This window comes from Chelonoidis abingdonii, chromosome 3, assembly GCF_003597395.2.
Source record: "Chelonoidis abingdonii isolate Lonesome George chromosome 3, CheloAbing_2.0, whole genome shotgun sequence".
Classification (NCBI taxonomy): Eukaryota; Metazoa; Chordata; order Testudines; family Testudinidae; genus Chelonoidis; species Chelonoidis abingdonii.
The window spans coordinates 107,641,372-107,652,470 of NC_133771.1; the positions used below are offsets into that span (position 1 = coordinate 107,641,372).

The 11,099-nt window shown below is 35.5% G+C and overlaps 1 protein-coding gene across 6 annotated transcripts in view; it reads right to left on the reverse strand.

Moving 5' to 3' along the window:
- AHI1 (Abelson helper integration site 1) overlaps positions 1 to 11,099 on the reverse strand; it is a 183,021-nt gene that overhangs the window by 137,842 nt on the left and 34,080 nt on the right. For all 6 annotated transcript variants that reach the window (XM_075063973.1, XM_075063970.1, XM_075063972.1 and 3 more), the window contains 5 exons: positions 9,537 to 9,722; positions 7,099 to 7,251; positions 5,666 to 5,798; positions 4,247 to 4,370; positions 2,446 to 2,675 (listed from right to left, as the gene is read on the reverse strand). In XM_075063973.1, coding sequence (XP_074920074.1) covers positions 2,446 to 2,675; positions 4,247 to 4,370; positions 5,666 to 5,798; positions 7,099 to 7,251; positions 9,537 to 9,722 — 826 coding nt within the window. The remainder of the gene's footprint in view (positions 1 to 2,445; positions 2,676 to 4,246; positions 4,371 to 5,665; positions 5,799 to 7,098; positions 7,252 to 9,536; positions 9,723 to 11,099) is intronic.

The following is an 11,099-nucleotide window of genomic DNA, read 5'->3' on the forward strand; positions in this document are numbered from 1 at the left end:
CCCGCGACAATGATTTTTGCCCCATCAGCCACTGGGCTCTCAACCCAGAATTCTAAGGGGCAGGAGAGACTGTGGGAACTACCGGATAGCTATGGAATAGCTACCCACAGTGCAATGCTCCGGAAATCGACGCTAGCCTCGGACCATTGACGCACACCGCCAAATTAATGTGCTTAGTGTGCCCGCGTGCACTCGACTTTATACAATCTGTTTTAGAAAACCGGGTTATGTAAAATCGGAATAATCCCGTAGTGTAGACGTACCCAGACACACACATCCCCTCACAACCAGGCAAACTTTAAATCTTACCGTATCTTCCTCCACACCATTTCTAAAATCCAATCTTTTCTCGGTGTCCCTACAGCTAAAATTCTCAGGGACCCAGATCATCTCTCATCCTGATTACATCATTATGCTCTTTGCCCTCCCTATATTATACTTACTCATCTAATCTACACCAGAAGTAGCCACTAAGATTTTCCTTGCCTGTTGTTCAGATCAGGTTATCTTCCTACTCTTTGAATCCCTCCACGGGTTCTCTCCTTCTCCACCATATTAGATTCAAACGTCTGGTCTTTGTCTTGAAGTCACTACATCGTTTTACCTCTTCCTACTTATCCCACTCTGCCTTTTTTCTAGGGTTGTCAATTAATCACAGTTAACTCAAGGTGATTAACTCAAAACACATTAACTTGCTTAAAAAAAAATCACAATGACTTGCAGTTTTAAATTACACTATTAAACAACAACAGAATACCAATTCAAATTAGAAATATTTTTAGATTTTTTTCTACATTTTCAAATACATTTGTTTCAATTACAACACACAATACAAAGTGTACCGTGCTTACTTTATATTATTTTTATTGCAAATATTTGTACTGGAAAAATATTATTTTTTCTTTTTAAATTTACCTCATACAAGTACTGTAGCACAATCTCTATCATGAAAGTGCAAAATACTAGTGCAGATTTTTTTTGTTACATAACTGCACTCAGAACTAAAAGACATTTTAGAGCCTACAAATCCAAGCAGTCCTACTTCTTGTTCAGCCAATCTCTAAGACAAATAAGCGTGTTTACATTTATGGGAGATAATGCTGCCTGGAAGCATGTCCTCTGGAATGGTGGTCAAAGCATGAAGGGGCCTATGAATGTTTAGCATATCTGGCATGTAAATACCTTGCAATGCCGACTACAAAAGTGCCATGAGAATGCCCATTCTCACTTTCTAGCAACACTGTAAATAAGAAAGAGGCAGCATTCTCTCCCGTAAATGTAAACAAACTTCTTTGTCTTAGTGATTGATTAAACAAGAAGTAGGACTCTAAAGTTTTACTTTTTGTTTTGTTTTTGAGTGAAGTTACGTAACAAACAAAATCTACATTTTTAAGTTGCACTTTCATGATAAAGAGATTGCATTACAGTATTGTATGAAGTAAATTGAAAAATACTAATATCATTTGTTTATCATTTTACAGTGCAAATATTTGTAATAAAAATAATAATATAAAGTGAGCACTGTATACTTTGTATTCTGTGTTGTAGGTGAAATCAATATATTTGAAAATGTAGAAAACATCCAAAAATATTTAAATAAATGGTATTCTATTATTGTTTAACGATGCAATTAAATCTGCGATTACTCACAATTGATTTTATAAAGAGTCCTGTGGCACCTTATAGACTAACAGATGTATTGGAGCATGAGGTTTCGTGGGTGAATACCCACTTCGTTGCATGCATCCGACAAACTGGGTATTCACCCACGAAAGCTCATGCTCCAATACGTCTGTTAGTCTATAAGGTGCCACAGGACTCTTTGCTGCTTTTACAGATCCAGACTAACATGGCTCTGATAATTGATTTTGTTAATAGTTTGTTAATAGTTTCACAGCCCTATTTTTTTCCACACTGCCGCTCCACATCTCTGCTCAGCCCATAATACCAGCCTTGATACACTATTTGCCTACATCTTCCACAATAGTCTCCATTCTTTATTCCATACCAATTTCTGCCATGACACTTACAAGAAATTAGCCAAATAAAAATAGTTAGGAAGAGAATCAGAGTCAATCTATATAACTAATTTAAAAAGCTGTATCATCAAGACCTTGCCAGACATCACCTTGACCTTTTAACATCTGTTGTATCCTTTTTCCTGTCTTTTGCCAGCTTACTTATCTTTTTGGCCCAGGCTATGTCTTCCTATATGTGTTTGCACAGTGCCCAGCATATTGTAGACATGTCCAGATTACAGATAGTAAATAATATTTTAATACATCAACATATTGGCTAGTGGTAGATCTCAGTGAGACATTTTAATAAAACAATTGTAACAAAATAAAAACATCCTGTTTTTTAACTCTCTCAATGAAATAAGCCAAACTGAGCATGCTTGAATTGCTCTTTGTTTGAGATACAATTATGACATAATGAACATACCTTCTGCATCAAAACACAGTGTATTGATGAAACTTTTGTGACCATCAAACTCCTGTAGCAACTGACCATAGATGTCTTTCACTTTTGCATTCCATACCCTAATCACAGAGTCATAACATCCTGTCACCACAAGATAGTCAGCAACTGGATGGTACTTTGCAGTGTAAACAAATGAAGGATGAGGGAAAACTCTCACAGAAGTTGTAGCCTGGGTCTCAATTTTCCACATTCTTTAAAAAAAAAAGTTAGGATAACTGTCTCATAACGTAATTACCATATAAATTAAATACCAAATATTGTGCTAATGGTTCTAGATGTAAATACATGCAAATACTTAAGGGTCTAATTGAATCTACTGAATTTTTCGCAGCTATACTCAAAAGTTTTATGTGGAACATTCCAATGGGAATTAAGTTTCACGAGGGACAGGTTTTTAACTCTGGAAATGTAGCTTCTGCCTTGTTTCTAGCATCCCTGTACAGGCACGGGGGTCTAGCCTAAACTGAAACTTATTTATGGAAAAAAAAATACGTTAAAACTATCTAATTACATGAACAAACTAACTAGTAACTAAGTAGTAAGACCACTAACTAACTACACTAACACTGCAGAGAGAAGGAGGACACTGCAAGGATTCCATCTTGCTGCTACAGAACCAAGGGGCAGCTGGGCTCACTCTGCCTTTTATGCCCTCAGGCTTGGATGAATGGTTTGAAGACGTCCAAGGCAAAGGCATGACCCCAATGTACACAGCTGGCCAAAAAACAAACGAACAAAAAAAACAAACCTGATCTCACACCCAAGCATACTAAGAGTGGAAACAATGTGGACAATCACTTGAAGAACTTTTAATTTATATCCCCTCTATCCCATAGTAAAACTAATTAAATTAATACTTTCAACACATATAATATGGCAATCACAATTCTTTGGGGATTTTAATTATGCAGCTCCCTGTAGCACTATGGAGTTGCCCAACAAAGGCAATAGATAGGAGATTTTTGAGCATCTACACACCAGCGAAAATTAAAATCTATGAGATTACTCATAACACATTTGTGGAATACTATGGCCATATTTTTTCTTGTTGTGTTTTAAGTATTCTGTGTTGAGTTTTTTTGAAGGGATGAGGGAGCTTTAAGTACCTCAAGATTTGCTGCTTAAATATTGCATTAATGTAACTTTTTAAATTTATATACAAGAGGGGAAAAATTTCAGAGTTAAGATTTTATATTCCAGATACAGTGATTTACCTTGAGTTGCACATTTAACAGCCTAGTCAAGAATTCAAACTACTATATATAATTGCAATGTGGTAAAGTTAAAGTTGCCATCTGAATTCTAAATTTTCAATTTCCTGTCTTGTGTGTTCAAATTTCCAACATGAATATGGCACTAAGATTGGCTTTTGCATCTAAAATATTGTAATTTTTGCAAGGATCAAATATTACAAAAAAGTTCTATTGATTTCTGTAATAGCTGCTGGGTGCTGAACATTTTTGAAAAGTAAGGCCATTTATTTAGGCGGCTAAACATGGATTTAAAAGCCTATACTTAGGCAACTACATTTTAAAATCTTGGACCAAAAACACCATATATTTTAATCCAAACATAATAAAATTATTCCAAAAAAGCTATAATTCTATTACAGCTTTCCAATAACATTAACAAATAACTCAAATTACACTCAAATCCATGGTTAAAAGTTGTCCAGCATAGTTTACGATAAAGACACAGCTGGGTTCGCTAAACCTACTTATAATTTTGACAACAGTTGCTATAACATTTCACTCATACTGACCTGACAGTGCCATCAGAGGATGCAGTAAGGAGGTACTCATCATATTTTGACCAACAAAGATCATATACAATATTAAGGTGGCCATAAAATTCTCTCAAGTATTGTCCAGAAGGAATCTCATATACTAACGAAAATGTAAATAAAAAGGTTACATCTGGAAACATTTGAAACTGCTTTTCCAATAATAAAGCATCGATACTCAAAAGAAAACCATTTAGGGCCAAGATTTTACATATAGGACTTATAACTACATGTTCCAACACAAATTAAATCTTCAAATATGGAAGACGTTGATGCAACCAACATCTGGAATATAATTACTACAAAGCTAGACATATTCCTAGGGCCAAGTCATTGCTGACATAAGTGAATTCAACTCCACTAGCTCTTAATTTCCATAATTCAAAATCAAATAGCTACTGGGTATGCACTGTTAATCATTTAACACAAGTTTGCAAGCATCTACTTCCATCTAGTGGTTCATGGATATGTCACAAGTGCATTAACCCCTTTAAAAATTACACTAGACAGTTTAAGTTATCAGGGATGAACCTAGGACATTAAGTAAATACTCTATTTTATTTTTTTTAAAACTTTGATTGCCACTTGGCCAGCTACATAAGAATATTAATGGTGAGGTCAATTTTTTGGTGATCAGCAAGTTTTGTAGAGAAGCAATATAACCGTGATAGCTAATATTTAACTACCTGCATTTATAGGTTTTGCTTTTTTATTCTATGTGGAGATGGAACATTGTTCCCAAGAATCTCAAAAAAATCAATTATATTCTGTTTCAAAATGCAACAAGTGGCATGTTCTTGCACAAAAGCAGCCCAGGATATGAATAGTATTGCTAGTCATTAGTGAGTTGTATTCGGAGATTTTTGTGAAGAAGACTGCCCGGCATCTCCAACGTTATGCCTGGCTCTAATAAGTATTATTGGTTAGTCACTTTCAAGAAAACTAAATTCATTCACAAATTCCTTTTCCTCTATAAAAACAAATCTACAAAAGGGGCAAATTATTTCACTTAAAAACTTATTATCAGAACTTATATTCCTGGCACATTTCAGACTCTCAGATTTCTACTGGATGCTGAAATACTGTAATATCAAGTCCTTAAACCGGACATATACATTACCATATATGAAAAGTCGTACTGTTTTCAATCAAGCAGACACTTTGCTAGAGTGGCCTTACAGCAAAGAATATTTACAATGCTGAATTACTAAATAAATCTACTAAAAAAGAACATAACTGTTAATATAAAACCTCCATGCTCGAAAAAGTAAACCTTTTTTTTTTTTTTAAGTCCAATCTACACACTCTTCAAAATAAAAAAACTAAAGGGAAAAACAAGAGCTCTTTGCATATGTTATAGCTCTATGTTAAAACAGAAGTAATAAATACATAACTTACAAATAATGGGATAACCATCCCTCCCTGCACAGGCTGCTGCTAATGTTTTTCCATCTTGAGAAAAACGAATACAGAAACATCCCATATCTCCTGCTCTCAGTGAAAAGAGATGCTTGTTTGGTATACGACAAGCCTACATTTCCAAATAAAAACAGTTATTGCACAGTTGTGAATGTTAGCAAATACACAAAACTTAAAAGATGTTATGTATTTAACAACTCTTACACTGTTGTCAAAACATAAGCATTTTAACGGTTTTAAAAACAACGAAGGAAAAACAAAGCAACTTTCTGCCTGTGCATTGGTTATTTTGATTTTGAAAATGTTTCTTTACTCCATTATTTCAACAATAGAACTTAAGTAACTAAGTAAAAGGATTCTTTATGGCAATCCCATTAATGCATATATAAAATGTGCATTTTAACTGAACACTGATTTTTTTTTAATTGGTCCTCTTATATTTTAATAATCTGAGGAAATAACGTTTATGTATTGCCATGCTGTAACTTTTCCACAAGCCAAAAATCAGCAAAATAAGTTGTGAGTACCTGGATCTTTCAAAAACACAACTTCTACAGTGTTTACATGGACAAGTTTAATAGTAAATAATTTAATATTTGAGGATGTTTAGACAATATTCTCAAGATTATAATTCACTTAATTTGGCTTATGCATTTATTTGCCTTTCTGCAAAAAGGCAAAAATTAAACATTTTGAAAAATAATTTAATCTAAATTTACAAATTTTTATTCATCCTAAACATGTCAAAAACAAATGTATTTCCATACCCTTTTCATCTTTGGACAATTTGCTGTTTTAAAACAATTTGTTGATTTTTCTAACGTTTCCTTATTACTACTCAAATCACTAGTTGTGAAAGAAATTAACCCACTGGCAGTTTTTAAGACAAATGAATAATGTCACAAAATCAAGGTACATAACCAAACAGAAATCATTTATATCAAATATTAAATTGCGATTTTCTTTTGAAGAAATGCACTCTGTGTATTAGTTGTGTTTCTTACATGGTATTCAACAGTGAAATAAACCCTACTCCCATTTGGAGAATAAACGGAATAATTATATGCACAGTAATAGACTCACAGAAGGTACCCTTTCCTACGTGTGGCGGGGATCCGTGACTGAGGAGTGGGCAGGACCAGAAGCACCAAGAGTGGAGCTCCACTAACTCCTCTTGATCCTCACTAAGCTCGTGAAACATCCTTTGAATGAGGAGTCCGAAGAATCATGTTGTCAAGGAACTGGAGAGTTCTGCATGGGTTCCCAAGCTAGGATGGGAGCGTAGGGCTTTCATGCAAAGAAACTCACACACACCCTCCAAACCAGACTTGTTTCACAATACTTATACCATAAAATAACTTTATTAGCAGAAAGTGGATTTTTCTGGTACTTTTAAAAAAAAATATCTTCACCTGTCCAGGCAGTCTCGTCCATTTCAACTGCTCCTTTTTCTCATGTGGACTATATACACTAGCTTTTTTTGATACTTCATTCTGGAGCTCACAGAATGACGTGCTACCTTGTTCCTGTTGAACAGCCATCATGGAACGGAAAGAAGGATCTACCTAAAGGCAGCCAAAATATCAATAGCAAAATCAATTATTTTAGGAAACACAAAATGTTTTAAGTACAGTAAAATATTTCACAAAATTGAAATAAGTCTCAAAATGTTAGGATCTAAACACATTTTGTATAGACACTGAAAGAAAATTAAATGGGGGCAATCCTTGTATATGAAAAAATACCTGATAGTACAGTGATACATGCTGTTAAACAGTATTGCGTAATACCTCCAGAAGAAATAAGTGAAATTCATCGTCATATATAAATGAAGTGCAATGAAAGTAGCCAACAAGCCTAAACTGGTGAAAAGTAAATTGGGGTGGTAAAATTATTTCAGATGGTTGATAAATCTTTTACTTACACAACAATTCATGCTTTTCTGTTTTATTAGCCTTTTCCACAATTTGGCCCAATTCAGTTTAAGCACAAGTTCTCCCACTTAAATCAAGTTAACCTACCCGTCCCAGATCTAGCAGACACTGCTCTTTAGTGAAATTCATAGCTGATGCCAAGGGCCAGGACAGGCTCACTGCATTAATTAAACTCTACTGTTTCCAAAAAAAAAAAAAAAAAAAAAAAAACGGAGTACTGCACAAGTGGATTGCACCATGTGTGGAATTAATTGCGGAGGGAGACTGAAGTTATATGGGACTGAAAAATCTCTGTTAAGCATGCTTAATGAACTTCTAATATTTGAGCAGAACCTAATAATTTCACAAAGGAGATAGAACGTCATATAGCACGACAGCAACCTATGTGATCTCTGTCCAGCCTGACTGTCACAGTGGCTACTGAACTCAGGGTCTCTTTTGACAATTTTGATAAGGAAAACCGTAAATATCTTAATGAAATGCACACTAAAATCCCTCCAAGAACATGCCTTTATATCAGGGAGAAGCAAGTCACTTCTATTCGCTGTGCCTCTGTTTTCCTTCCACTCTTTGTCTGGCATGTCTATTAGAGTATAGTTCAAGCCAAGGACCAACTCCTACTCTATGTTTGTATGGTGCCTAGCACACTGGGGCCTTCTAGGCACTACTGTAATACTAATAAAACTTTGTGGATAAACAGTTATCAACGCACATGTTATTCCATGTATAGCGAACAGTTACTACTGCACATGCAACAGCTACTATTGCACTTAGACCCATAGATTTCAGGAGGAATATGTGCAGGGATAGAGATTATAGAACAGTGACTGTCTGCAGGATCAGTCCCTAAAGTCAGAAAGTCAGGAAAGGCAGAAGTTAAGAGCATTTAAGAAGAACAAAAATTTAAAAATACTGTAAGTGTGCAAGGGATTAAATTCACCTGTGGTTCAGAGGGCCTGTACAAGATATTCCCCACAAAGTAGAGCCTACATGGGGCCATGCAAAGAGACTGTGGGTGAACTGGCCAGAGGTGCCTATCCACTCATGTTCTATGGAAAGGGTCAGTGTACTAGAAGGGTATCACTGGAATGGGGCAAATCAGGCCAGTGGTAAAGTCCAGTGAATCTAACAATACATGCAACTAATGCAGAAGGTCTGTAGCTGCTATTCCAGTCTATACGCTTTAATAGTGACCTGAGAGGGCTACACAACAGCCTTACATGCTGGCCTTGGATTGGGAGTGTGAATTCCATTGCCTCAGTCCTACCACACTTCACCCACGTCAGTATTAAACAAAAAAAAGATATCTGTCAAGATTATAGACAAAGAAACGAATAATAAAAATAACATTTTGTCAAATACTGTATATATTTTTAAGTCCTGTCTGGGAGTTGGAGCAAATAATCACACCTATTCTGGATTTAAGATTTCATGTCCTTTAAAAGGTGTTAAAGCTGATAACAGTACATTTTCTTATATAGTTTTTTGAACAAAAATAAAAATTAGGGACCAAATTCTCCTCTCACTTACATTAATTCTACACCAGTGTAATTCAATTAACTTTAATGATGTTTGGCCCAGTTTTCACCAATATGAGAGTAGAAAGAGGTCCAAGATGATACATGACTGCCTGTAAGTTTTATGGAAACCACTGGCCAAACAGCAGACAATTCAGAGTTGTAGGAGAACTGATTTGAACATTTTTACAAAAAGTTGTAAAGTGCTAAGCATATTTTTAAAATAAAAAGAAGGGGCACGTTAAGGTGTAGTATGCTTAGTACAGCAAGTTATAAAAGCCAGTTACAGAAAAAAACTAAAAAGGTAAATTGTCATCTGATTTCGGTTACAAATAAATAGCTTGAATGGATCTGGAGTATTTCTGTTTATATATAAATATGTAAATGTACTTAACTTACATGATCTGGTAGTTTTATGCCTTTTATAGTTACATATAATGTTGACGGGTAACGATTTCTAGGACCTTTTGCCCACCAGTCAAAAACCTCAACAACATTTGACTGTGTCCTGGTCCTTGGAGGTGGATAATATAATTGCAGACGTAGTTTCCCATCAATGTTTAGGACTCCGTTTGCACCTACAAGCTGAAAGAGTAATTAAAAAAAATTAAAGAAATTTGCTACTTTTGTTCAAAATTCAAACAAGTCATTGATGACACTGACACTTTTGACCAACTAGGGGCTCAACTTACTACTGGGGATAGTTGTTATTCTCATGAGTGATGTCCCCACTCTACTCAATGGATTACTCTCGAGAGTAAGCAAGCACTACCCTAGTAAATTTGCAGGATCAAGCCCTACTATAACTCAGAAAGCACTACTATTTTTTGATGTCTCTCTTCAAACTGGCATTCTTCTGGAATCTTTTTCTTGCAGCAATTGAGGCATTACAAGTTACATTTTGTTGAAATAATTCAGGCACATTAGAATTTACAATAAATATTTTATCTGTGTGATATTGCCACAAAAATAGACAGAAAATTTGTTAAAATAAATTTTGTACATTTAAAAAAAAATTGGTAAAAGTTCATATAGCGTTTAAGAGAAACTAATTATTTCTATTACTTTACTCCTATCCGGCCTCAGTCTTAAACGGTGCAAAACTACTATACCTTTAAGTGACGCAGACCCACCCAACATCTACTTCCTGAACAGATGTAAGAAACAAATCATCATACCAAGAGGACTCACCATCTATAACCCTCTGACCGCTACATAAAACTCGAAGTAGGATGAACAGCTCTGTGGAAGGATCTCAGAAAAACTGAGGAATCACCTCCTCCACCTTATTCTAGAAGGGCCAACCTCAAACAAGAAATCATCACATGCTCTCACACACGAGAATAAGAAAATAAGGAAACGTGCCTGGAGATCATGCAGGAAACCTGAAACAACTATAAAAAAGCCCTCTGATGATAGTCATCCAACATAAAAACAAAAAATGAAACTAACTACAATAACTCCACAACAGGTATCACCTTTGGGAGAAACCATGACGCCAGGACGCACTAAATGGACACTACACAACACTCCATCATCATCAATCTATCAAAACCATCCCTAAGTGGAACTGAAGTATCTGCTCTCTCCAAGGGACTGAACTTCTGCTCCCTTGCAGAACTGGATACCATGCTAACATGTGGAGAACTAGAAGAATTCTTCCACCGATTCTCCCTCAAGGAATTCTTTCACAACAAAGACAATACTACCCAACTACCACACTCCCATCGACAGTCAGCATAAAAAAAAAATCTGACTGGACATCCCCCAGCACAAAAAAAAACACAAAACAAAAAACACACACATTGGATCACTACATTGTTTGCTTCAGAAAAAAAACTGACTGTGAGGCCTGGTCTACACTACGCGTTTAAATCGATTTAAAGAGCGTTAAATCGATTTAACGCTGTACCCGTCCACACTACAACGCCCTTTATATCGATATAAAGGGCTCTTTAAATC